This window comes from Colius striatus, chromosome 6 (assembly GCF_028858725.1).
Source record: "Colius striatus isolate bColStr4 chromosome 6, bColStr4.1.hap1, whole genome shotgun sequence".
Taxonomy (NCBI): Eukaryota; Metazoa; Chordata; class Aves; order Coliiformes; family Coliidae; genus Colius; species Colius striatus.
The window spans coordinates 20,662,929-20,690,756 of NC_084764.1; the positions used below are offsets into that span (position 1 = coordinate 20,662,929).

Here is a 27,828-nt window from a genome sequence, read left to right on the forward strand (position 1 = left end):
CTGAAAGCGGGCTTCATCCTGCCTCGATTCGCATGAAGCTCCTTTTGTCAGGAGAAGCGTGACTTTAAATAGGATCCACCTGCCCGGACTTGGTGCCAAACAACCGCGCTCTGCCCCTGGCTGCGGGGAATCTATTGGTGTTTGCCAGTTGAGGAAATACATAGGGCGAAGGGGCCGCGCATCCAGGCTATAGGTACCCGGCCAAACGCGGCGTCCCGGACACAAACCCCCGCTCCCTCCCGCCGCAGGAACTGAGTGAGGCAGCGCGGCCGGTACCCGCGGTGGATCTCCGCCCGGCCGAGCGCACCCGCACAGCGCTGGGGCCAGCTCCGCCTCTTCGGGAGCACCGTGCTCGTACCTCGACCCCTCGTCGCCGAGCTGCCGGCGGCAGGGACAGCCACGCCTGACAAGCCCACGGCAAAGTGGCTTTACAGTGTCGCAGTTTCTCTCGCCTTGTTTTTGGATAGGTAGTAGTGCTGGAGGAGAGATCTCTGGGACGCTGGCTTGGCTTTTCTTTTCTAATTCGACCCTTACATTTAGTTTGTCACCACTTCCTTTAACCCATCAAGGAGCAATTATGGGATAATTATGAGAATTACACAGCTCTTCTATCTGGCGGCAGTGCACAGAGAAATCTGTTCACGTTTAAATACCCCTCCTCCCAGCAACGCCGACGCTGGGAACAGCCCTCTCCTGTGCGGTTGCTGTTATTACTGGGGTCGATTTGAGGCAGGGCTGCAGAGCCGAAGGTGGACTGGGAGCTCGACCCGGCAGTTTCAGTGGCCGAGGGCGAGGAGCAAGGCTAGAGATGCTCTCCCCGGGCGCTTCCCCTCCAGCAGGGAAAAGTAGGGCCTGTCTGCGGCCGCCCCCGCCGTCCCGGCCCGCAACGTACCCAGGAGGTCTCATCGCCTCGGATGGCTTTTTTTACCCTCTCAACCTATGCTTGCAGCGCGAATTAAAAATAAAATATACCACCACACAGATACGCACACGCCGGGGGCATCACAGCCTCCGCAAACGGACCCCGCGAGAGAGTCCCCTTCCCTCCCTCCGTCCCAGTGCGGCAACATGGATCATCTCTTCTCATGTCCCCTCTTCAGCCCTGCATTTGTTTTTCTGGCAGAAAAACTCGTCCCACAAATTTTGAAAGAAAATAGCAGAGATTTTCCATTGTTAACACTTGATTTATTTAAAGTCCTTAACTGCAAATGATCAAAAACATACTTCACGCATTAAATTCTCAGTCATCGTTTTAAATCAAAATATCTTTTCAATTACAATCACATTTATAAAATTAACAAAATTTCTTAAATTCACGTGTAATTATTTTTTAAACTGTCATTTAAAGCAATTTCCAGCTGTAAAGAAAGAAAAAAAATATAAACCATGCAATAAATTAAGAACATTGAGACAGCGAACAGGAATAATAATAAAACCCGTCTGGCTATGCTAACACCGTGTAAAACTGTGGAAAGTGCATTAACACTGGATGAAACAAGCTAACGATGGCGATAATTAAACGGTCACAAAACAAAACAGGATGTGGAATTTATTAAACAAGTTGGAAAGGGGAGAGAGACAGAGCTCTCTTCCTTTCCCTGCGTCTGTGTAATAGTCAACATTTCCTGGGGGAGGGGGAAAAGAATCTTGTTAGAGATACACAGTTCTCGCTGGTACAAAATGAAGACAAATTAAATAAGCATGTCATCCATATATTGATGAGAGTTCATGATGAATGAGAATCTTCAGTAACAGATGGGAAGGAAAAAAAGAATATCCAACTGGTTGTGACCTCTTGTAACTTTATATTACATCCCAAGACAGGTAACACTTGGAAAAAAAAAAAAAGAAAAAAAAAAAGGGTCGCATCCTGCACTCCAAAGCTCCAGTTGGTCCCCTCGGGAGTGCAGGATCCGACCCGCAGCATCTGGGTGTATGCGGGTTGTACTAGCCGAAGGTTTATTTTGCAAGTATCAAAAGGATGATCCGAGAAAGTAAATAGTCCTCTTGTTGCTTAGAGATTCTCTTAGTGTTTTGCTACTTCACAGCAGTATTGTCCTTCAAAGCCTTTTTAATTAAAAAAAGTCTTAAATGTCTACTCACTTCTTCATCTCCGTATTTTTAAAGTATTGCCACATACCTGTAAACTTACATGAGATTATAGAGCACAGAAGGGGGGAGACGAGGGGACGGAAAGCACAAACAAGTAGTTTACAAGCTCAACGATTTTTTTTTCTTCTTTTTCATAACACCCTGCAACGGCTAGCGAGGGAATCTCCGGGGAGCGGGGCTGGGCGGCGGGGCGGCAGCGGGTATGTACAAGCGGGGCTTTGCAGGAGGTCGTGGTGGATGGTAACAACACACAGTGCGTTGTCAGACAATTAAAAAGTAACAGTCCTTTGCACTCTGCGTGCCGAAACGCCTCGGGTTGTCGCAGAGAGAGGGAAAAAGGGGAAAGAAGCCAGGATAAGGGACGGAGGTGGGAAGAGAGGGCTCGCCCTCGGCGACTGCAGAGCTAGGAGGTGTTTAACACGGGTCTGGAATACACACCTTGGTAGTAGGAGGGCTCTAGGGCCGAGGGCTCGATGCTGCTGCGGCTCGCCATAGAGGCACTTCCCAGGGGCAGCCCACTGGGGATGCTTGCCCCGTAGGATGAATATTGCAGCGCCTGCTCGTATGCTTTAAAGTCCAGCTTGTGCTGCTGCTCCGAGGAGGACATGAGGTTGTTGATGGAAAAAGGGTGGTTGAAGGAGTAGTGGGGATCGCCCTTGAGGTGCAGCTGGGGTTCGTGGGCTAAGGAGTGAGGGGGGTGTGGGACGGAAGCCAAGGTAGGGACGGAGCTGATGGTGGAGGAGGCAGCCGAGGCCGAGGTTTTCAGCTCCGTGCTCGAACCGCTGTGGTCCATAGACTGGGGACTGGTGGACGGATTGGAGCTGGAGAGGGAGGTGGCGGTGTCCAGCTGCGCTGGTTTATTGTGACCTCTGTGCAGTGGAGAGCTGGAGCTGGAACTGGAGGCTCCAGCCTGATCTTTCCTGCCCTCCTGAGGGGCTTTGCTATTTGCCGGCTTCTCGCACTTGAAGCGTTTTTGACGACGGAGATAGCAGCCATTTTCAAACATGTTGCCAGAATCGGGATGCAGGGTCCAATAAGAGCCCTTGCCGGGCTTGTCTGGGGAGCGGGCCACCTTGACAAAGCAGTCGTTAAAGGAGAGCGAGTGGCGGATGCTGTTCTGCCAGCGCTGCTGGTTCTGCCTGTAGTAGGGGAAAAGGTCCATGATCCATTGGTAGATCTCGCTCAGCGTCAGCATCTTGCTGGGCGCCTGCTGGATGGCCATGGTGATGAGGGAGATGTAGGAGTAGGGTGGCTTGGCGTGGGGGTAGCTCCGCTTGAAGGTCTTGGCGTCCCGCGTCCTGCCGAGGTTGGACTGGGTGTAGGCCATGGGGCTCATGCAGGGGTTCATGCCGCCGTAGGGGCTCAGCCCATTCATGGGGGCCGGTTGGGCTGACATGGCGTTGATGCCTCCGGGGCTCAGCGCCGTGCCCATGGCGGCCACGCCAGCCGTCATGCCGTTCACCGGCCCTGCCGAGCCCGCTGGCATACCGGCCACGGCGCCAGGACTCAGCCCGGCCCCCAGCCCCGTGTTGGCGTAGGACATATTGAAGGAACTGGAGGTCATGTTGCCACTTGTCGTCATGGTATTCATGGTCATGTAGGTATTCATGGTGTTCATGGAGCCCAGTCCCGAATTCATGTTGCTCACGGGCACCGAGGAATAGGCCTAGGGTTAGCGAGATGGAGAGAGGAGGTTAGGGCAGAAAGTGGGACGCGCAGTACTACGGCGGGGCCTGATCCTCCTGCCCTACCGACGTCGTGCCGCGGGACTCCGGCTGCTTCCCCGTTGCCCGAGAAAGTGCCTTCCAAAAGCCGCAAGGAAAGGCCGTTGGCACGATGAAAAATCTAATTCATATTTATACGTGCCTATAAATAGACGCGGAGCAAGAGTGCTCGGTCTGAACGCACGCCCGTTTCACCGGCCTGCCGCGGCTTGCGCCGGCTGTGCCGCCATTCCCGGGGCGCACGGACCAAAGAGCTGCTCTGCACCCCGCCGAGCTGCGGACTTCGTCTGCCCCGGCAGCAGGTTTGCTCCCGGAGTATTCCCGCGGTTTAGCTGATCTCGTGTCCCTTCTCTCTAGCTAAATATCTAAACTCATCAGATTATTGAAATTTACGGGAGTACACTGTCAGTGCCAAGGAGAAACACAACCGCCTGCACATTCTTATCATCATCTCACGAATCTCTCCCACCCTGTACCGATTTAAATTTCTATTATTACAAAAGATGTGATATTGACTTGTCGGGGAAATAAATCAAAACCAAACCCAAACCCCCCAAAAAGAACTCCCCCAAAACAATAGTTCACGTCCACTCATTTTACCCGTCGAAAGATTCCCCGTTGTCTATGTTTTCTATCAAATCAGTCTTTAAATTAAAGTTAACCCCGACAACGTTCCCAAAGTACGAAAAGCCTGAGCTTTCCCTGACTGAGATTTTCGACAATCGTCCGACAGTTGTCAAAATTGTAGTACCTTACTGCATAACATAAGTTTTCAAAAAAGTGAGACTGAAAAAAACGGAGAGCCTGAAAATCTGCTTTCCAGTACGGCATCTGATTTAAGAGGAGAAAGACATTCCCACTTTACCTCGAACAAAGGCAATACAGCTACGAAAAGGAGGTTAAATGTATACAGTTCAGTACTGTTCACTACAAATTCCATGAACTTATAAATGCGCTTTTAATTTAGGGGATCACATTAATTATTTGAGATAGTAGAACGCAGATGTGTTTCCCACCTTGCATCCATGCAATTATTAAAATTAAATAGCAGGGAAGGAGAAAAGACTGAGGCTAAAACCCAGCAAAAGCGAAGGTTGCTTAACTTTGTGTTTGTGGATAATGAGTATGGTGAGGATAAATGAGTCTGGAAAAGGCACATAATTAGGATGACCCTTATTTGCCCTTAGTCGACTTTCGTCTATTAAATGAGATGCCAGTAGGGTGACACGTATCTGCCTATGCCCGCATGGCCCCACAGGCGCTGTGTGCCAGCTGCGGGTTGCAGGGACGAGGCGTGGGGACTGTGGAGCCGTGTGTCCGGGTGTGCTGATGCAATGCCCGGGTGCGCACACCTAGGTGCCTGCCTCGCTACCGCACTTCCTTAAAACGCCTCCTTCCCAGGCGTGAATAGAGGGGTTGCTGGCCGTGCTGCTAGGCGCTGCCTTCTCCCTGGGACTCCCCCTGTGAAGCCGGAGAGGTACAATGAAAACCCCGGCCCCCAGACCCCGCAGGCCGGGGAGCGCCGCGGGGAAGGCTCCGGGCGCTTCCGTGGGCCTCTCCTCTGCCGTAGATCTTGGCACTTGGGCCGGTTCTCCCCCTTCTTTAGCATCGTGTTGTCCGAGAGACGGGGGGGGGGGGGGGGCGGAAGAGAGTCCCGGGGTGCGGAGCGGCGGGCCGGGCCTGGCCGGGCCGGGCCGGGCCCCCTCCCGGTATGGTTCCCGGGGCCCCTCTCGTCAGCGCCGCCCGCCGGCCCGCGACAGCAGCGCACGCCGCAGGCTGCCCGTCTGGCAAAGTACGAACAAACGGCTGTTTTCTTTCCCCCCCTCCCCCGCCTTCCTTTCTTTTCGCCCGGCTTTAACAGGTGAGGCCCCCGGCAACGGCGAGCAGAGAGGCCAGTGGGTCTACCGAGGAGCCCGGGGAAGGCTCTGCTCCAGCCCCGGGACGTGCTTGAGACCGGCTCCCTCGCCATCTGCCGGGAATGGGGGCCGGTAGCGCGGCTAGTCCCCTGCCCCGAGCCAAGAGTTTACGGGGCGCTTTTGTGCCCGTCGCAAGCGGAGACTGTGTCTTTCGGATGAGCTCAAGGGCTATCCCGGTCTCCCCGGCCCTCCCAGTGGGCCCTCAGCCGCCCCGGGACCCTCTCGAATGCCTCCCGGCTCTCGGAAGCCGTGTTTTCCTCCGGGAAGCCGGGCCAGCTTCAGTGCCGGAGGGAGAGGGGAGGCACGTTTGCGCTGGCAGGATCTGCAGTACAAACCGATTCCTCCGATTGCTGCCCCCCTTCCAGACCCCCAGCCCTTCCCCCGTCCCCCCCCCCCCCCCCTTACAGAGGGGCATCAGCTAGCAAGACCCTGGGATTTACTCACCTCCTGAGTGTCGGCGTAGTAGCTGTTCCAGTCGCTGGTTTCATGCCCTTCCATTTTCACAGTCCCTAACATTATGGAGCCAACCTGCCCGGTGTAACCATCCAGCCCTCTTGCAAGCGAGAGACGGGCAGCAGGAAAAGAGCCCGAAAGCCAGACCTAGCAGGAAGCCAGCTCTCAGGAGGGGCGGGGGGTGCTGAATTCTCCTCTATAACCAGCCAAAAAAGGAGGCAGGGAGCTGTGTGGGGCGAGACAGTTGAGAAAGTGAGGAAGTGCGGCTGGGATGTGAGTGGAGTTGAGCTGATGTGGATCTTACGTCGCAGAAGTACCCACCTCCTCCTCCTCCTCTCCCCATTTGTCCGCCGCACAAAGGCGTTCGCACCTACAAAGCCGGAGATGCACCTGCAAACAAGGCAGTTCCCCTCGCCTGCAACTCCCCCCGGGGCGGCACTTTATTTGCAAAGCGGCGTAATTGGTTTAAGCTTGTGGGGAAAGAAGGAGAGACAGAGGTGGGAGAGGGGGGGGAGAGTAGGAAAGGGTTGGGGAGAACACCCCTTTCAGATGGACGGGACAAATGCTAGGAGGGATCGGTGGAAATGAAATGAGGTAAATAAAGGAACGGCAGTCCCCTCTATTTGAAGAGAATTCAAAAGGCCATCCAGCCTTAAACCCATGAGATGAAGGACAATATTTACTAAAGTCCAGTAGATGCTTCTTTAACTTGATGGCCAGGACATGCTCCAAAGTCCCGAGTCCTGCAATCCACAAGCATCCCCGGGCTCCCGCCCCTCACTTCCAAGCTGGTTACCACGCAGGTACCTCCGCCGTGCCCCCTCCCCCTGTGTCAGCTGCCCCCTCTCCCAGCGCCCTCGAGGCGGTGGACTGGACTCGTCGCTCCGGCATATGAGTGGGAGGGCTCGGCTCGGCGCTCCCCAGAGCTCTTCGACCCTCGTGCCATAGCCCTTCCAACGGGGCTGCCGTCCTTTCCAAACGGTGATGATGATACTTCTTTTTGGTGCCTTAGAGCAGAAACTATGTGAGTCACCGCGCTGAGGCATAACACTACAGACACCCAATAAATGCAGACAGAGGCTTGAATGCGGATCCACTGATATTAACCTCCACTTGACAAACACTAGATGAGTCACTGGAACTATTTTATATCTTTACTGTGGAAAGCCTCCAGCCCCTTTGGAAGTCTTCTCTGGTGCCAGGCACCCAGGAGCGGCAATAATAAGTAGCAGGTATCTCATTACCAACTTCTTGCTTCACTAACCTGATTTCTCGCAAAGTACAGGGGAGGAGGAACGTACACAGACTGATAAAAGGTAGAAAGGGGCAGCACCGATAAAACAAATTTACATTGGACAACGGTCTTTATTAGTATGGAGGGAATCTAGTAATCTTTGCAGACGGGTTGAACATTTTCTGCTCCTGCCCTGTCCGTCTTTACGAGCTTATGTCAAGACCACAGACTTTTCTTGGGCTTCTCTGTTCTTTTATGAATTTTCTCCTACTCAGCTACTAGAACTTGTATTAGCCGATAGTGAAAAACAAGACAAAACAAACCAAAACAAACTAGTTGGACCTACTTTAGCAGGGGAGTTAGACTAGATGATCTCTGAAGGTCCCTCCCAGTCCCTACCATTCTATGATTCTATGAAATCCCACATACCCATCCACCCTATCGCCAATCAACCAACTACTCCCCAAACCCAGATAACTTTCTGGGCAATGGGAATTTGAAGGAAAAATAAAGTGGGCTTTTTGTTATTGTTTTGGGGAGGTTTTTTTAATTGGTTTGTCTGTTTTGGTTTTTGGAAAAGACTTGCGTGCCACACCACACAAACTAAAATACACATCTGGGTCTCACAGAAAGCCTGACATGTTTATCGTTCAGCAGGGTCACATTTGCTTCCACAGCTATTTGTCCTCGAGTAATCTGCGAAAACGTCATCCTCACAAACACGATTTCAAACTTTCTTATAGGGAGACCCAGGATTCAAATGAGGAGATATAGCACACCTCCGCTTGACAAATATGTTTTAACTTGTCATCTAAATGCATTTTCTGTTATCCCTTTCTTTGTGTTTTTTTTTTTTTTCCTTCTCGTCATTCTTTCTTTAAATTTGGCAATAGAACTAAGCCAAATCCCCAAAACACACATAACTCTGGAATCAACAGAAGAAAACAAGGAATTAAATAAAATAGATAAAAGCACCGGATTGAATCCCCGCCTTCTCAAATGGTCAAACTACAAACATGGAAATTGGAAGAAAATCCAGTGGAGAATCTAAGATATATTAAAATTGTGGTGTCCATGTATGCACTCTTCCTAAAAGAAGCAGTCTATATGTCTGAAAACAGAGAGTCTTCAGTGGTGGCCTGTTCATTTCAGTACTCGAGTTCTGTGGGGTTCAGAACGCCTTTAGCAGTATCCCGCCTTCATGTGGCAAGGTTGGGAGGCGTGCAGGGGCCCCAGTGACCCCGCTGGCAGCACCTCCCCGTTGGGTGACCTCTTGGCGGTGCTGCCCAGATACTCAGGGCCCAGCCCCGCGGCAGCAACGCACACTGGGCCCCCGAGCAGCCCACGCGGGACTCACTCTGTACCCAGGGGGGGAAAAAAAACAAAGAGGAGACACAAAGCAGGACACTCTACTCGGATGCTACTACAGACGGCCCAGGTGTTTCGTCGATTGAAGCCGATGTGGAGCCTGGCAAAGCCGGTCTCCAAGCTGAACGGGACCCTCTCCGGGGTGCCTGCCGGGATGCTCGCCGGCCGAGCCGGCCGCTCCGCGCCGAGCGGAGAGAGAGGGGAGGGGAGTGGGTTGCGCAAAGTCGCAGCGCCTCCTGTTGTCCAGCTGCCTCTCGGGCTCAGCTCCGTCTTGCTAAGGTTGCTCCCAGAGATGAGAGAGCAGTCAGACTTCTGGCTGCAATCTTCGTAGAGACCCCGTCGGCTCAGTATACTAATCAGCAAGCCCGAGGCAGAGTCAGCCGCTGCTGGAAATTCCCTTCAGGCCGGGTTTCTGTGTGCTGTTGCCCGACAGGATAAAAGCCTTCCTCGTGTGAAGAAGGCCATGAGGGCTCTGCCCATGGCTACAGGGAAAAGAGAGTATCTCAGTAATTGCACTTGCCCTGCTCTTGAGCCTCCGTGAAACCCTGTGAGGGATGCTTCGAGAGTCCAGCGCGATTTGTCCGTACACTTTGCAGCAGCCTCGGTGGGAAGGGCAGGACTCTTCCAAGCTGGAGGACGCGCTATAGCAGCCAGGAGCTCTCCAAACGCGTTTGACTGCTTACGCGTTTTCTACAGTTCAGGCTGGTAGCCCTGGCCCAGTTTACACAGAGCATTTCCCCAGCTCTCGTTAAAGCAGGGCCAGTTTCTAAGCAAGCTGTATGCTGGCTTCTTCTTCTTCGTTTATTTTATTAATTTTTTTTAGGGGGAGCTGTCTGTATAGCCCGGAGGAAAGCGCGGGGTGAGGTGAGCTGTATTTTCCCCGCCTAAACGGGAGCAGAGTATCAGCTCCTGGCTTCACCGGTGCATGCTGCCAAGGAGGGAAACAGAACAACTGACCTAAAAGAACAAAGTACGTGTGTGTGGTTTGGGGACGTATATGGAGCGTGGGGACGACAGAGCTGTCAGTGAGAGCCAGGCTCCGCAAAGATCACTCAGCATGCGGCCGCTTTTTGGGAAGCGCATAGCTTCAGGGTCCCAGCGGTCTGGCCGGGCCAAGGGGTCTCTCCCGTGGGAAGGGACCTCTGGCAGTGCCACAGAGACCAGAGCCGGCACCGTCGCGACGCTGCCTACGCAGGGAGCCGCTGCGGCCCGGGAGCCTGTCGGTGCCCCTTGCGCGGCGCTGCTCGGGAGCGCCGCCCGCAGGTGCTGTCACACCCGTGGGGTGGGCGGCAGTAGGAATCGTCGAGGGCTTTAATTTTAACGTTGAAGCGCTTATTTTACTTTACTCCAGCTACTTTTCTCTAGGCAAAGCTATAGCCTGCCGGCCACTCTTTCAGTTTAACTTTTGCAGGGTGTTATTTGATTTTACTCAAACGCCATTGTCTCCTGTCTGAGAAGCCCCGACAGTGTTTCTAAGGGGCAGATGTCTACCTCGGGAAACAGCTGTCACGTCATCTTCGCATGGGGATACTTCCCCTAATCCTCACTGTACAGCCCTCATTTATTCTTTCCGGATCTCTCTTGCATGGGGTCACTGGTAATCCGGCTTTCCAGGTGGGCCCCACCCTACCCAGCGGATCTCCTCATACTCCGTGGGACTCCTTAACCTCTCTCCCTCTCTCCCTGTCCATACTTACCGACCCTTCCTGACACTGGGAAATCCCTATTTCCATACGTTTCCAGCCCGAAATTCTCCCCTATCCCAACAGGCAAGCAGTAATTGTGTGGGAACCTGCCCCTGCCCAGAGCACGGTGGTCCCGGGTCGCTGCCGGAGCCAGAGTCGGTGGCTGCTCGGAGCAGCCCTCGCTCCGGAGGGAGCCCACGAAGGCCATTGCGGAGGACGTTGTTTCCCTCCCTCACACAGGCAGACACGCTCCGGCTCTGCACTGATGCCGCTGAGCCCTCATTGAGGAAAGTCGGCCGGGATTCCCCTCGACCGGCCCGGGCCCTAGTTACCCGGAGCATCCCCCGGTGGGGCAGTCGCTCCCGTGCTCCCTGCTGCCGGAGTTTACCAGTCGGTGCGGTGATATAAGGTGCCGTTTACCTCCTTCTCGAGGAGCGCACGCTAAGGGTGCAGTACTTGCTTCGGAGCCTTTTCTTGTCTCCGACCGTCACGAGCAAGAGACCCCCTTCCTCCGACCTACCCGAGGTAGGAAGCGCACACTGGCCTTTCTTTCTGCACCGCGTCCTCACCAGGACCCGTGGTCTGAATACTTCTCGCCTGTCTAGGTGTGCCGTCTCGCTACCTCGTCCTCGTCAGGGCGGGCCGGGGACATGCAACCTCCACCCGCCGGACGCTGCAGTTTGCCACCCTGTCAGCCGCCCTGCCGGGCGGGAGTGCAGCGGAGGGCCACCCCTCCGCAAGCCCAGACTCTTCGGGACCGGCCCGCGGGACGGCAGCCCGCGCTCCCCGGACAGTGGGTTTACCGGACTCCCATGGGTTAAGCTTAGGGAGAGCCTTTCGCGGGTGCTGTACAAGGCTCCGAGGAAATTCTGTTGCAGCAGGGATTTTTATTTTTTTTTTACTTTATTTTATTTTTAGTATTTTTCTTAAATTTCTTTGCAATACATCATATTTCATTTTTCTAGAGATCATTGTGCATGTAGTGCCTTGAGCGACACTGCTGACAAAAAAAAATACCTATTCCCAAACACTCATGTATCAGATCAATTAAAGGAGAAAGAAGCACAAATAACGAAATTACAAATAAGTTAATACCCGATGATTGAGGAGATGAGAGTAAAGAAGCCTCTGCTCTCTTGTTTACCCTTTCTTTATTGTAACAAAATGTTCTTAACTAGGTAAATCATGACCCATTGTATACAATCACTTTATTTTTGCTAATAGACGTGTGTATGCTGTTGGGGAACTCCAGCTGGCAGGATGCCCAAGCTGCAGAGTCTGATCGGTCAAGTGTGTTTCACTTACTTTATGTAAAAATAAATGCACTTCGTACTTCTCAATTGATTCAAGAGCAGTCATGTACGTATTTATTTCAATCTCTGAGTGCTTTACTTGTTCTGAATTACTGACACATAAATGGAAATGTTTGATTCGTGTTTCAATTAATGTGTCAATTATGCAAGTCATTACTTTTTTTTGGAAAGCGTTATTTTGTTTGTTTTATTTTAAAGAGTGTTCTTTTTTAAAGCAGTTGCAGTGCTATGACATGAAAGGAATCATATCAGAAGAGATGGGCATTTAATTACGCACAGAGATAGACACATACATACCAATGGCACCCACTTTGAAGAATCTCAGTCAAATTGCAAAAAAAAAATAATTTCAGGACATATAGAGATTTTTCTGTCTCACATATAAAGAAGCAAGAAAGCAAAATGAGACAGTGCAGTTAATCCAAATGGACTGGTATAAGAAACAAAGATGGGTAGGAGACAATTTTGCAGGAATTCTGTAATTACTTTTTTGTTCCCCAAGTGACTTACCAGACCAAAGTCCTCCTTTCACCTCCCACCCCAAAAATACCTGCTGCTTGAACAAAAGGTACTCTCATTTTCCATGAGTCTTGCTTCTTCAAAATCTACAGTGAGTTTCCGTGAGAACATCGTTTTTACTGATGTAAATGAAATGTCATAGTATTGGACAATAGATGAAGAGCACTTTGTAATACTCATGTCAATATAACACTCCAGTTCTTCAAACTGACCTTTTTATGCAGAAAGTGGATTTTGTATGGTGTTTTGGATTTTGAGTGACGGAGAGTGGAGGAATGCTACCCTTCTTTCACTGTATAGCACCATATTCTAAAATTGTTTGCTCTGTTCTCCTTTACTTGTAAAGAACTATTTATTTCCCTGCCTCTGCTTCTACAGTGGTTTTACAGAAAAGCATTGAAAGATTCCATTATCCATCACAAATGCCTTTCTTGTCTGAGGAATCAAATGCACCAAGTCAAGGCTGCCTTATTTAAACTCCTAACCAGGAAGCAGTTCTCCAGCTTTCCCCTGCTTTCTGTTTCTAGAGTATAAATGAATTCAGGCTGCAATAACTGCACATTTCCTTGAATTGTATTAACATGGTCAGCCAGCAATAGTGGGATATGTGGCAGCATTATCACACATGTACAGAAACATTTTGGCCATTTACTCTACCAGGGCCCGCGGGCTAACCCGAATGTAGCAAATATGATGTTTGCCCTGGAAAAAGATGCCCAGAGGCCCTATGTAACATGTCCTGTAGTTTTGCATCGAAATGCAAGAATGTGAATTTCAAATGATAACTCCCTAAAATCATAAGCAAGACACATAAAGTAAGACAGTCAGTTAGGGTCTATAGGAAAGCAGAGGCAGGCCTGGATTTGGTAGCATTTTAGGACTCCTCAGGGGCAGCAGCTGCACCTAATTTTGGAGAATGGCTGGTGCTCCCAGCATCTGGCCTAAGTTTCTGCTGCTGCTTCAAGTATTTCAAGAGTGAATTTCCCTGCTGAACAGTTTTAAGGGAATAACACCAGGATGGTCGCTTAGCCCACCATGTGCCTTCCCTTCTGTTGAGATGTGAGCTCAGTTTCCTGTATAGTTACTGGTGAGACAAGGAAGAGTCAGTTTTAATTAATTCCTTCTCTGTTCCTCCATAGCCAACAAGACAGCTGCCTAAGTATTTCTGCAGTGCATATAGTTTCAGATTTACTTCTTTCCAGGTAATGACCTAAGGTGGGATGGCTGGGAGGGAACCCAACATCCGACTTTTCCTTCAGTTCCTCAAAAAGAGAAATTCTCTCTTCCATCTCAACAATTTCATAGGACATCAAGTGGCCTTCTTATTACCCATTGAACAAACAGTCCTTTTCCCCTTTTCAGGATCAATATCTAGTTATATTCACTTCATCATTCATCCTGTACCAGAAATCCTTTAAATCTTTTTTAACATTACCTTTAGAGGTAGTTGGAACTACCTATAAAGCCTCTGCAGACATCCCTCTTCACCCTTTGCAGCAAATTTCCTTTTGCTGAAGAAACTGATCTGATCCAAAGATTTTTCTTGTGATTAAATTAGATTTCTATGTCCCCCAATACTGATTCTTCAGCTGTGAAACCCATGAGATCTACAAACAAACACATACATATTTACATCTATATATCTACAGTCAATCTCTTGTCCTAAGAGAACAGAAGAGTTGGATTGAAATAGCCAACTGGAAAATCTGCCATATTAACTGAAAGATGATGGAGAATGGAGATAATATGATCAACTTTTAAAACTAAAGTAAGTAAAGGGCTGAGCCCAGCAAAGACTTTGGCAAGTGTTTAGTTGTAATTTCTCCATTTATTGCTTACAGCCTTCTTCAAAGTCAGGAGTGCCTCTGACCTTGTGGCTATAATAAAGACTATGTGTGATGGGCTTCTAGAAGTAACCCATGTAATTTCTCTTGGGCTACATAATAAAAAGGCAAACACCTGGAAATGTTACAGTCATGTCATACTGAAAAATAAATCTGGAATTGATGATCTCTCAAAATGCCCAAATAATTTTCTCATTATAAGCACAGTTTTAAGTAAAAGAACTTCACCCCTCTTTTTTTTTTTTTTTTTTTTTTTGGTTTACTTTGAATTATATAGGAAAGACCATTATTTAAATAATGTTTTTCAATTGGTAGAGGGAATAAAAAAGCCAAGACCAAAATCATAGGAGAAAGAAAAATTTTAACTATTTCTTGCTGGCATAGTATTGGCAAACACAGATATCTCACAATCATAATGGAGATTAGTTGAGCTGGGTGTGCATATTTGTTATGGATCAAAGATAGGATATAGTGATTAGAAGAATGACAATACTTTCCACACTCACAAAGGGACTGAATGTGTGATTTATAATACTAATTCCACAAAACCTTTCTATGGTTGCTTACTGCACAAGGGATTCAACACGGATTGATCACTGGGGGGGGAAAAAAAAAAGGTATTTCCTTCAGTTTAGCTGGATCAAACTCTCCCAACTAACCAAAAATCTTTTTGGTATTGACACTGTGATTTAAGAGTTTATTTCCTCCCCAGCCTGTTTACTCCACTCTTCTGCTGTAGATTAGCACCTCCACTCAGCAAAGTTTGCGTGCAACATTCCCAGTGGCCATATCTCACAGTTTAGTATTTTAGCTTATAATTAATTGCTTTTCTCTGAGTATTTATGGACATTTTATATATATATGTAACAGAAATATTAAGACAAAGGTACTGATATCCTGAAAGAGCAAAAAGTAGCCTGTAGCCTGAGAATACATACATCTTATGTTCCATTTTCTAGCTAGCAGAAGTACAGGCTCAGTTATGAAACTGTGCTGTTTTTACTGGAGGACTTTGGAAAATCATTCAAACTCCCTTTGTTCTAAATCACAATCTCTAAAATGGGATAAAGCTACTTGGGTATCATGGTGGATCTGTGTTTGTAAATACGCTGTTATCCTTGCTACAACTATTGCATTGGTAAATAGTTTTGAGCAAGTGTACTGCCATTTTGAAGCACACTAGACTAGTGCTTTGGCCACAGCACACTGAAAGGGAGGGAGCAGCACCCCCCAGTAAGGCTGGGGGGCCTTTGAACTACTTCACGTGAAACAAGTTCCACAGACAGCTGGAAAAGGATACTAAGATGAGGCTGAGCATCTAGTGACAAACTAGATATAAGCCACAGAAGAATTTGTAATGTAGTTATGAACTTGCTTTGTTTTTTTCTGTCAAATGATTGCTATTCAGCTTTCCAAAGTCTTTTTCTGGCATTTTCTGGAGAGCCCAAGTCAGGCTGTACATATTTCATATGCAGCATGCTGTCCTGATTCCTGATTGCCAAGATGAAGGTGACACTTGGAAGTAGTCTTAATTCCTTCTGACTGTGCTCCAGTTTTCTCCTAAAGCCTGTGGGTCACTTATGTGCATCTCAGTTTCATTTAAGCATGAACTTGGATCATGGCAATGATGTGTATTGTGGGTGGGACTTCCTACATGGCATGGACTCAACCAATTTAGGAGAAAGGAAATCACATTTCTTACTTCCTCCAACTAATTGAACAATTTTTAAGTCACTTTTTTTTTTTCCTAAAAAGAAAAAACGTTCCTTGTAACATTAATAGACTAATACCATAGATGATACAATTTACGTGATATTAGAAAGCTTAGTGATCTGGTGAGGTTTAATTAAGAAAAATAATAATGTGTACCCAGGTACAAGATTTTCCAAATCTAGATCCATTTGCTAGGGATAAGAACTTGTCTACTGATTAAATTTTGGACTTTGCAAGTTACAGAGACTTAGCTTAACCTGTTGAACTAAATACTTAATGTTAAAAAAAACCCATTGTCAGGCTTCAAGTACCACTGTTATCATTAAGAGAGTTGCACTTGCTAATTACACCTGGGGAAAGGGGGAAAAGCATTCCCTGTTTGCCTATGTATCAGAGACAAGAATCTCTGCAGCTGTCATCTCTGGAAATTGAGCTGAGGATCTAGAGGATATACTGGCAACACTTACTCCTGGAATGACTGTTAAGCAATGTGAGTGGCTTAGTAGGTGAAAAATATAGCATTTGGGATTTTACTTGACACCAGCTCCCCTAGAGTGCTTACTCCCTTTGCTTACAAGACCTAGAGTCTGAGTGCTGTAAACTAAGAAACATTTATGAACCTTGAACCTTTCTTGCAGCCTAACTACATTACTTAGGACTAGCCCTAGTGCAAGAAGAGCTGACAGACAACAGATATAGTAAGATAACACAGCATACTCATTTTCCATTTTACCACAAATATTAACCTAAAGAGAAAACCCATGTCTAAGAATTTTTCCATCTTCCTAAAATTGGATGCAAATGCTTCCTACCATTCAGCAGCTTTTTACTTGAACTTCCTGATGCAAATACCTCTTCACATGCAGGGTCTTTTCTTCCACATCCCACTGTGACTCCTGCAGAGAGGAACTGTTCTAGGTAAATGAAATTGTTGAGGCTTTATTTACCGTTTAACCAGTTTGAAATGGATCTGTTCTCTAGGCTTACAACTGCATTAGACTGATAATAGGATTCACCTTCAATGAGGCAGTTGAACATTCCTGTTCTAAACTGCTTTAACTGCATGGACAGCTAACAGCATCTCTCAACACAGACCAACTACTTCATATTCTACCATCTGCTCCTCCAGTTACTCTGTGATTCCTGATAGAGCAAAGAGGAAGCAAATCATATACAAAACAGATAGGTTTCATAGAGTACATTACAGGGCTTTAATTAGTTATCTTGCTATCAGAAGAAAAAAAAAAGCTATTAATTGGGGTACAATGAGATTGGCTAATGAGTTTTTAATCTTCAACAAGTTTTTAGTTTTATTGGCAAGCTAAAAGTTGACTGTCTATCTCAGTGTAAGAATTGTTTTCAAGAAGTAAACTGGCTACCCTCTTGAACTCCAGGAATACAATTAGGTAGGGAAAAAAGAGCTACAAAGCTGTAGCTGAAAGCTACAAAGAAAGGAAGGGATAATAGAAGACATTTGCCTGTTAAATCAGTGGAGTCTTTCAATCTGTTGAGTGACATATTTTAATCAGTTTGTCCCTACAGTTCCTTATCACAAGGGTGTTTGGGAACCAAAACTGAAGAAAAAAACCCCGAAACTTTGTTTTTGCCCATCATAAGAGACGTAAGTGGATTACAAACATAATTTTGTGAACTATTGCAGCCCAGAGAGTTAAGGAAATTCCAGTGCTTTGAGTTCAGATTATATGTGGGAAACTCTTCACCCTGCCCTTACTACTACAAGATGCTTTGTTTTGCCTGTGGTCTAGACTGCCAGACTTCTTGGGAACCTGATCAATGTGACCTTGTAGGTTTGTGGCATAGTTATGACCATTGTGGTAGATTTGCTTTGACTTTTCACATTTTTGTTTAATTTACATGTTAATTTTTAATTTATTTTATGAAGTTTTATGATTTTTGGCACATATTATCCTACTTATATACATTGGACACTGAAGTGGTCATATATTTTTCAGTCCACTTCTTACTTCATGCATGAAAAGAACTACTGTTAAAATTTAACTTTCACCAGACAGGTGTCCAATATATTTGATATCTCTGCTCTCTGAAAGACAAGCTAGTAAAACTATAAGAGACTGGTCTGGGATTTCAGGATTCCTCTAAGGGAACTGGTTTCAGACGTTTTGCTCACGTTAGTACTACAAAGCTGGTTGGTTTATGGAGCCTGAGATGGAGTCTGTTCTGTTGCAGATAATCCCTAGGCTTGTAAATACAATTTTGATGACAGAAACTTTATTGATGATGATAAACGATTGGCAGCTGAGCTGGGCTTTCATCTCCTATCCGACTCTCTGATGATTAGGAAACTTAATTTGACAGGAAAAATGCATCTGCCATTGTGTTTGGGAAACGGCAGCATTGCACGCTACACAATTCCGCAGCAATGCCCTTTGTGTGTTCGCTTTTCGGGGCAAAAGAACACGTGAGTTACCATCAGTAGAGTCGCTATATGTAGAAGACAAAGGAGGATAAAAAGATACAAACAACCTCGCCCACACCGTGCCCTTCATCAGCCTGTGGTTCGGGCGGAACATATTTAATGACGTCTCGGAATGACGCTAAAACTTGTGGACCTTCATGTGTTCACTCAAGGGAGCGAATTCGCCGCAGCCCCGCAGCGCGCGTCAAACGCTTCCTCCCGTCCCCGCCTGCCGCGGCCGGGCCCTCCCCGCCGGCAGGGGGCGCTCGCCAGGGCCGGCGGCGGGCGCTGCCCGGCCACTCCCAGCCGGAGCCTCGTTGCCTGGTTACGGAGCGCGTCCCTTCCCCGCCCACCTGCTCCGGCGGCGGCGGCTCCCGCTCCAGCTGCGGTTGCTCCTGCACCCCCGGGCCCGGTTCCTTTTCGTGCCCGGGGCCACCAGGGCCGTGCGGGGCGAGGCGGGTGGCTCTCCCGCGCGGGGCCTGTGTCGGTGCACGGCAGGCCGCTGCCCTGTCTCGTGCCTGTGCCGCCGGCGCCCGGCTGCGGGCCCCGCCACGCTGTGAGGTACCTGTCAGAGGGGAGGGAGGCCCCTGTGCTGGCTCGAGGGGAGAAGCGGTTCTTGGAGGGGCCGGAGGTCACAGCTGTTTGTAGGTGGAAAGCTTTTAGTTGGTTACTTGGAGAGAGCGTTCGGCTTTATAATTTTTTTTTTTTTTTTTTTTAATATTGCCGCCCCCTTGTGAGTTTCTGCTCGGCTCCCAGTTTATGCTCCCCAAGACAGACACCGTTCTGTTGTTTTCTCAGGTAAAAATGCTGATAGCCATTGCTGGTGGTTAATCATACAGATTCAGAGCAGTTTTGTTAAACTCGGTGTACCCCTTTAGCAAAATGAAGCACTCATTGTAAGACTAGGTTCTGTGTTGGCATGTTAAACACAAAAGCTCTTTTCTGTTTGAATTTACAGGCTGCATACAGTAGAAGAAAATTGCTGGAAAACATGAACACTTTGGACTGAGTTTTGTGAAAGAGCTGAATATTAAGGAACAAGAGACCATATGCAGGGAACCTCAGTGGGACAGTGTGAAGATCAAACAAGCACTAGTTAGTGCTCCTAGAAACAGGAGCGTTTAGCCATTATTGAAAGATTTAACACCAGATCAATTGCATCAGTTAAGAACATTATCCTCTCCAGAGGTCGAAGAGTCCACATAAGCCTGTCATGAATATAAATAAAAATATCCCTAATTAATTCATCGCATGCTCTGAAGTTCACAGAAAGAAAAGATATCTTCTGATGTAAGAGACATGAAAAAACAAACTCCCAATCTCAGGGTGGTGACTCAAAGAAGTAAAGCTGTAGTAGAAGACAGTGCTGGCAAAAACCATAGAAATTACTCTGAAAAAGTTAACAGAGAAAATGCTACTTGTGGTTATGAAAGTACAGCTGTAAAACTACCAGTAATACCAGCATTTGTAGGTACCACTAAAAAAATTGTAATGGTCAAGCATTCAACACCACCTCAGAAGTCAAGTTACTGCAGGTCCAATTCTCAAGTTAATAGTTCCCCTATGTCATTAGAAAAGACAAAAGCTGTTAACAAAGTAAAAGATAGACTGCATAAGCTACAGGTGGATCCCCAGAATTTAAAAAGAGATAGAACTCAAGAAACTGATACTGTGATTAAAGGTAATGATGAATTTAGCTCTACAGATTCTGATACAAGTAAAAACATTTCAAGAAAGGGAAGTGTAGCCAGGGAAAGCTGTAAAAAGAGAAGCAGAGTAATTTCAAAAGCAAAGCAACAAGAGTTAGATGTTGAATCAGGAAGAGTGCTGAGAAAAGGAAGCAAGCAGCCGAGTGTGAGGTCTGCTCAAGAACAGTTGGAAGAGGCAAGAGATGTGACTAGACCAAACACTTCAAAGGTATACGAGAACTTCCAGCAGAGCGAACCTGAAGAGCCTGCTTCCACACCAGCATTGCCTGTGAAAGTGGTTGCAAGGTCTATTGATGAAATAATTGCTTCCCTGCAGACTACTTCTCCATCTCCCTCAGACCAAATGATCAAAGAGCTCCTGGAGAGTGCTCTTGGCCAGAACTACAACATAAAAATGGAAGTAGGTGAACCAGAACAAGAGCAATATTTTTCTCTTGGGTAAATATTACCTTTATAAGACTTGTATATTTTTTTCCCAGCTCCTACAATGTGTTACAACACAGAAGCCAGATAAAACAAATGCATAGAGACACTAATGGGTCATAGGATATTTTTCACTGTTTCTTCTGCCAGGTTTTTTGGTGTCCCTTAAAAATTAGAATGAGCTAATATAAAAATATATTAAACATAAGCTCTTTTTAGGTGTTATTTTTATTATACTGCCTATAGTTTAATACATCTTTTTCTTTTTCTTTTTTAAGATGACATATTCTAGTCTGATAGATGGAAAAGTGCATTAAATGACTTTGCGATATTGTTGGAAATATTGCTTCTTTTAGTTGTTGTTTAGCTTGTGAAGTCTTGATAAGACAAGTCCTTTATTTTCACAGTCATGTGGATTGTGTAAGCAATTCTAAGAGAGTCAATTAATTACAGCAGGAGATATCAGTAATACTAGGCATCAGGTAACTTTCTTAGATTTTCACCAAAGGGTTGCTAATTAATTTGTTAACTAGACTAGTAACTTACTATCATTGTCCTCTCTTAGCAAGAGTGATAGTTTTGTTCTAGTTCTGTTGCCTAGTTCCATGTCACAAAAATCCCTATCCCAGTTGATATTCATGCTAGCACTTGCTAGGGGTGCCATGGAGTGAATTGGCCCATGGAAGGTGAACTGCTCCTTTTCAGCAGCAACTGTCTCTGCAAGAAATTATGGAAGGCTGGTGAAAAGCATATGAACCTGTGTGTTAGGATTTGATAAAGAACATTGTTTCCTACAGCTATCAAAATGCTACTTTATGTCATCACAGAGTATCTCTCATAGAGCTTAAGTGCAGTACCTTACATTCCCTTTATGTGAGGTTGACTGTCTTTTGATTAAATATAAAAATCAGAAGAAAACAAAATCTGAACTGAGTTAATTTAAATGTGTAAGTCCATGAGCAGCAAGTCTGAAACTGCATTTCCAGCAGATTTATGTCCTCTGATTTGGTATTATTCTGAGAGCTGTTTTGTGGTTGAGGCATTCACAGTCTCCCACTCTCTATAATTTCTGGTATATTTCAGTTGAGATTGAAATCAGAGTTTTTTCTCAGACTCAGAGCGCTGATATGACACCTTTTTTGTTTCTTGACTTGTATTTTAGAAATATAATAAATTAGTGACGATTCTCTTTGGTTGAAGTTTTCCAGTTGGTTACAAAAGTCCTTCAGGCAGCTGGGAAGAGGGCTAGAGATGATTGTGTATCTGGAAAACAGTTTATTTTTCCACTTATCACAAATAATTAAAAGTGATCAGTGATATGTGCTGAATTGCATGGGTTTTTCTAAACATGTCTGATGTTTTAGGTAAGATTTTTGAAGTTTGGCCACTATCAAGTCTTGATACTTTAAACTGGAAGAGAAACAACTCTGTTTTTTGTAGTGTGAGCTGCTGTGCTCTGAGCTTTGAAAATCTGACCTCTGGAGTACGTTTAATGCTTTATTTCTAAAACATCATCCAGGTTCAAAGTAACTGAAAATTTGAACTTGGTGATGACTTTCTGGTCCAGTTGTTTGTTGTTTAATAGTTTTTTAGGTATGGACATATGGACATTGGTGAGAATGAATGAGACCCTTGCTGATTACAATTTTGTTTTAATCAAAGGCATTTGCAGCAAATGTCTTTTGAACTTAAGTGACCTTATAAATAGAATGAAGACTCTAGCAATTCTTTATTATTATTATGCATGGTTTGTTTACTTTACACTGAGCTTCAAGGCTTGCCTTCTCTAAAGAAGTATGAAATGTAGTCTTCTAAATGAAATAGAAATACCTAGAAGAACAGAGCTACTAAAATGAAAACAAGCTCTCAGAAGTTAATGTGGTTTTCATTTCTTACAAAAAAAATATTCTGTTCCCTTTATAATATTCTTGATCTTGAATTAATGACTGATGAACATTGATAACTTGTGAGACTGCAGTGGGGACTGAGTGCTGTTTTTTCCCCCTACATCTGAAAGAGCATTATCTGGGGAGTGAAATGCCAGCTCGGTAGGACATTAGTACTTAGCCCTGTTTCTTTCAAGGGAAATAATTTATGAATAACGATTCATACCACATTTTCTGTTAAAAGGTAGATTTTTTATTATAAGAACAATATAATTTCCAATGCCTGGAGTAATTTTCTTGCCTTGAGGCTTGTTGCAACCCCTGAAGTATACTGAATTATTAAGTTATATGTTGGATTTAAGTATCCATAGGAGGGTGTTTATATTCATTTCAGAAATGTGTTTTCTTGGTATTCAGCTAGATGTTCAGCTCTCTTGGTGATGAACCTGCAGCTCATTTTTAGTTAGTTACGGTTTTAAGCAGATCAGTTCTTTGGTACCTCTGATGAGCTTGTGAGGGTGGTAGCTGAATGAACAGCATTTTTGTTCTTAAAAAATAATGAAATTTGAATGCTTCTATTAAACAAAGACTATACAATGCACCCTACTAGCAGCATGCCAACATAAAATACACTTTAGTGTTAAAAAATATCTATGTCTCTGGTAAGCTAACATCAATAGCAAGGCCTTGAAGATTTTTTTTTTCTCTATAATACATTAATACTCTCTCAAAAGTGGTTTGATAGAGACTAATTATCATTAAAATTCAAGAAGAGATAGACTTGTACTTGATCATAACTTTACAGTATGCACTTATTTCCTCTATATGTTCTGTATATTTCAGCTGACATGAAAACTATGCAATAGAGCATACAGTGCTTTCACATAAAACAGTCTTTTTAAGAAGCTCATTGTAAATGTTTGGTTTTATACCCTTTAGATGTTATAAGATGTATTCTAAGTGTCATGCAAATGATCAAGAGACTTCAATTAATTTAGTTCTTTTTAAGTGGTGAAAAACCTAGCACTTCTTTTTTATTTTCTTATTTTCTGCTTACAGGTGGCTTGTGGAGAGTTCTCATGGTCTTAGCATCCATTAAAATGTAGCTAAATCATGACAGTGATGCTTTTTATTATGAGTTTGCTATTACATTATGAATTGAGGAAGTGTATTTTGTTGACAATGCTTAATAAGGTTAATCATGGTAAAGGCTATGGCACTTCCTGCTGCTTACTGAAGGGGGCTGCTCAGTCTTCAAGGAGGGACACTACTACTAGATACAGAAATTGTTCTTTTTCTGGAACTGCAAACTCATATTACTTTAGATTTATTTATTTGAAAGAATGTTTTGTTTTCATAATGTTGCAAGAAATTGCCTAGGGAGAGAAGTTGGGTAGATGGTTCACATGTGTACACATCTGAAATCTTTTTATTTCATAAGTTACCAGTGCAAGTAACTAATTAAAAACAATCCGTTTGTACGGTTGGTTACATTTGATCAACAATCACTTTCCAGTTCCTTATGATCATTAGGCTCTCGTCATTTATGCTTGTCCTAAAAATGTTACAGTCTTTGTGGAACAAAAACTGTCTTTTTACCGTGAAGTCTAGCTAAATGGGAGATTGATCGTCCTTAGGTCTGTAAGCTGCTGTTGTGAAACTAGATTGGTTTTAATCAGATAGATTGTAATCTCCTAGAGCTTCAAGCTTTGCCAAAGGGATACAAGGTGGTAGCTGTGTTTGTGTATAAATAATTTGTATAAATTCAACATGTTAAAAGAATGTTTTAAAATATTTGTATGTTCACGCACCTAGGTTGACCTTTTATTATTTGTCAGGGTCTTTTCTGCACTGGTTGTAGAGACTTTTCTTGTCACAATAGAGAGGAAGAGAATTTATGTTAATAGCATGTAATTATCAAATGAGGAACCGAAGAAATTCCAGACAAAAATATTTAAGTAACATACATTTAGAGGTGATTATTGAAAAAACCCTCACCAAACAACAATAAAATCTCAATTTTCTTTGTCAGGATTCCCAATGAACCTCTTCAGCCACAAAGGATACCATAGACATACCAAAACAACTAAAAGTGTTAAAATTCTTAAGAGTTATCAAAATGCTTTTGATTTGCTATATATTGCTTAGAAATAGTTTATAGAAATAGTTTTCTGTGCCTTCAGGAGGCTATGGATAATAAAGCTGTAGAATTTTCGATCACAAGGTTAAAAATGTCAGTGCAGGAAACTGCTTCCTCAAGAATGGGCAGAACACCCAAGAACAGATTCCCACACGAATTAAGAGTTGCCATAGTTGTCAACACTTTTATTTCCCAAAGTTAGATCACGCCTATTTGGCCTCGTTTTTGTTAGTGCAAACAAACAGCCCCATAGTACATATATAGACAGTACACATCATTTTATTAAAATAACACAACAGCATTGTGCCTGCAATTCTCCCATGGGGAGTGGACAAAAGAGAAAACACTGCACCCAGCAAAGGAAAGGAGTCGCATAACATGTACAGGTGGCTAAAATGAAATGAAGATAATATTTACTTATATAATTCTGTTGGTTTTGACAGAACAGGAAAATTAATATGTAAAATTGTAATTCACATATTATGCAACAGTGTAGAAATGTAAGTTGATCCAGTCTCATTGTATGAAAGGCTTTGTGAAAATTTCTCTTTCATTCCATGAATTGGATAATAAATTGCATGGGGAAAGAATGACAATTGGCTAAGATGGACTCTAACAATTAATAGTCCATGGTAATCACCATGTGTGAAAATGTGCATGTGTTGTAAAGAAGAGGAAGGTTATTTGGTATAGCTTGAGAAGGTATAAAATCTGAAAAAATTCTTTCTATTTAGTCTGAGTTGTTGCTATGTTCCTATATTTTAGTTCCTTGCTCTCCTGGTGATGAAAAAAAACCATATGTAATATGAATTGATTTTTCTTAACCTGTGTTTTCTGTCAAAAGTAGATAAATTACTAAGACCTTGGTTAAAAGCAAAACATCAATGTGTACAATATTCTGCAAGGCCAAAGCTTTTTATTCCTTTATAGTTATACATTTTTGGGGTAAAATATGCATCTATAACTTTGTGTTAGCCTGAAGACTCATCCTTTTTTAAATTTTCTAAATGCAAGGAAAAAAATGTTACAGCTGAGGATATGCTTCCTATGTGGTACTAAAGTTAATGGGAAAAATCCTAGGCATTAAAAAAAAATTAAATGGCTAGTTGGACAATGAACTCAATGGAATAAAAAACTCTACTGTGGAAGATCTTTATGTTTAAAGAGCAAACGGACATTTGCAGTGCCAGCAAGGATTTTTTTCTTGACATGTCAGACTGTCATATTCCTTGACATATTTAACTGGGAGCTTTAATGCACTCTTGCATCAACCAGTGTCTCTGAAATATTTTCCCCAGAAATATTTAGCGTTTCTGTAGAAGTTTTAAACAACTATATTCTAAAATAAAATGCAGTTTAGATGTGATACTTTTGTTCATTACCATTATCCTTAAAACGTAGTTCCTCAAACCAGCATATGTCACAAAAGGTAAAGTATGTGTGTGCTGAGTTATGTACATGTATGCTGACTGGATGCTTAGAAAGCACACTGTCCGTAGCACTATTGTCTGTTTTGAGAGCTGCTGCATTCTATTTTGGCTTTTTTTTTTTTTTCTACAGATAGACTGTAACCAAAAGGTGACTTGTTAAATTGTTCCTTTGATGAGGAGGAATGGCACTTCCAGGAACTAAGAACAACTTCAAATTTTGTAATAGCTTTTCAGATAGTGGTGCAATGATCTTTTTTTCCTGTGGAGAAAATAGTTAACTGAAAATTGCACTTGACTTTTAAACTTGTCTACTATAAGCAGCTCCATGGAGAACTTATTTATAATAAAAAGTTAAGCATGTGTGTAATTGTTGGCAAAAGATGACCCTAAGATCATTTGTCTCAGGATGTACTTGTTGCTTTCAAATCGATTGTGTAATGAAGACCTCAACTTCAACTTATGCATGTATAATGTTTTGATGTTGTTTTGTTCTGTAAGATAATATGCATAATTTTATTTTTTTTAGCATTATTGTTTGACACTAGTTTTCTTCTCTTGCTTATACAACAGGCACCAGTTGAACATGAGGAAATAAAAACTGAATCTCAAGTCCTGCCAAGTTTTCACCAAGCAAGCTTGGTAACATTCTGCATTATCTAGGAATGTTAAAATATAATAAGTTAATAGTGCTTCTATTTGCTTGCAGAGTTGTTAAGATAGGTAGTTCATATTTTAAACTGATAACACTGTGAAGGAATTGAAATAGTCCCTGAAAACATTTTGGTACTTCACAAATCACAAGTGTACCTTTATTTTTCTCTCTTTCTCTTTGATGTCACTCTTTTCTTATGAGCTTTAATTCTCCAGCTGCCAGATATAAAGAATTTTGCTTTATTATATAGCATGCTACTTAGGGTAATGGAATTAGAGGACGTTTATCTGTATTCATAATTGCCTATCATTCTATACCTTTCTCTCAAACTGCTTTAAAAATTGAAATATTTAAACTTAGGTATGTTTGGGACATTGCTTAATGTTTAGAGGCGTTGATGATTCATCAGACTTAAAGGATCATAGATCTCTTATTACAAATTTCTGATGAATGTTTCTTCTTACATTTTGCAATTTCATCTTACGGGGAAATTTGTAGAAGAAATAGTCTAGATATTTGATAAGACATTTCTATAAATATTATTATTGAGTGTTAATCATTGTAGGTCCTTTGCCTATTACTATATTTTTGGAAATCTAGTTAGTTGAGGAAATAGTTGGCTTAAGATTAAATTGATGCTGTGATCTAGCTGCTTCATAAAATGCATAGATGTTGAAATAGTAATTGCATCTAATACAGATTGCACTGAATTATCTGTCAGGAGCACAAAAGTGTGGGGTTTTTTAAAAATGCATTCACCACTTACACTGATTTTTTTTTTTTTTCTCCTTCACAAGACATCAGTAGTTCAGAAAGTATCTCAATCAAGAGAAAATGATTCTAAGCCTAAAGATGAGCTTTTAACATCTAATAAGCAGGTGAAGCAGGTAAGTAGGTTTAGTACTATTGTGAGATAGTATTCATTTTCCCGTGCTTAAGGTTTCGATGCTTTAGAGCATACAGAGGTCTGCAAGCTGTTTCCTTACCACCTGCCTTTTAAAAGAAGATTTTCTATAAAACAGGTCTTCATACTGGTCTTGCAGCTTAAGGTTAGAGGAAAAAACAAATTAAGGTTCATTCGGTCAGATGTTGGGTTTGGCTTTTCTTTATGAGATTGGAAAGAAGATTGCAAATGAAACAACATATAAATAGAATCCTAATCTACATTTAACAAGTGGATGTCTTCCTGGAAAACCTCATAATGCTCAGTATCCTTTTGGTTTTTTGAGATTTCATACATGACAAAAACTGTCACTTGGATATCAGCTCT

The 27,828-nt window shown here is 44.0% G+C and overlaps 2 protein-coding genes across 2 annotated transcripts in view; one reads left to right on the top strand and one right to left on the bottom strand.

Annotated features, from left to right (window-relative positions):
* Window positions 1-1,235: 1,235 nt before the first annotated feature.
* FOXA1 (forkhead box A1) lies at window positions 1,236-6,490 on the bottom strand. Its single transcript, XM_061998004.1, has 2 exons — window positions 6,197-6,490; window positions 1,236-3,778 (listed from the first exon to the last, which is right to left on the bottom strand). The coding sequence occupies exons 1-2, from the start codon at window positions 6,266-6,268 to the stop codon at window positions 2,516-2,518; spliced, it is 1,335 nt and encodes a 444-aa protein (XP_061853988.1). The 5' UTR covers window positions 6,269-6,490; the 3' UTR covers window positions 1,236-2,515.
* An 11,961-nt stretch (window positions 6,491-18,451) lies between these two features.
* The window catches only part of TTC6 (tetratricopeptide repeat domain 6), a 60,991-nt gene continuing 51,614 nt past the window's right edge, over window positions 18,452-27,828 (top strand). Inside the window, exons 1-3 of the mRNA XM_061998821.1 lie at window positions 18,452-18,879; window positions 19,644-20,427; window positions 27,356-27,445. Coding sequence (XP_061854805.1) covers window positions 18,452-18,879; window positions 19,644-20,427; window positions 27,356-27,445 — 1,302 coding nt within the window. The remainder of the gene's footprint in view (window positions 18,880-19,643; window positions 20,428-27,355; window positions 27,446-27,828) is intronic.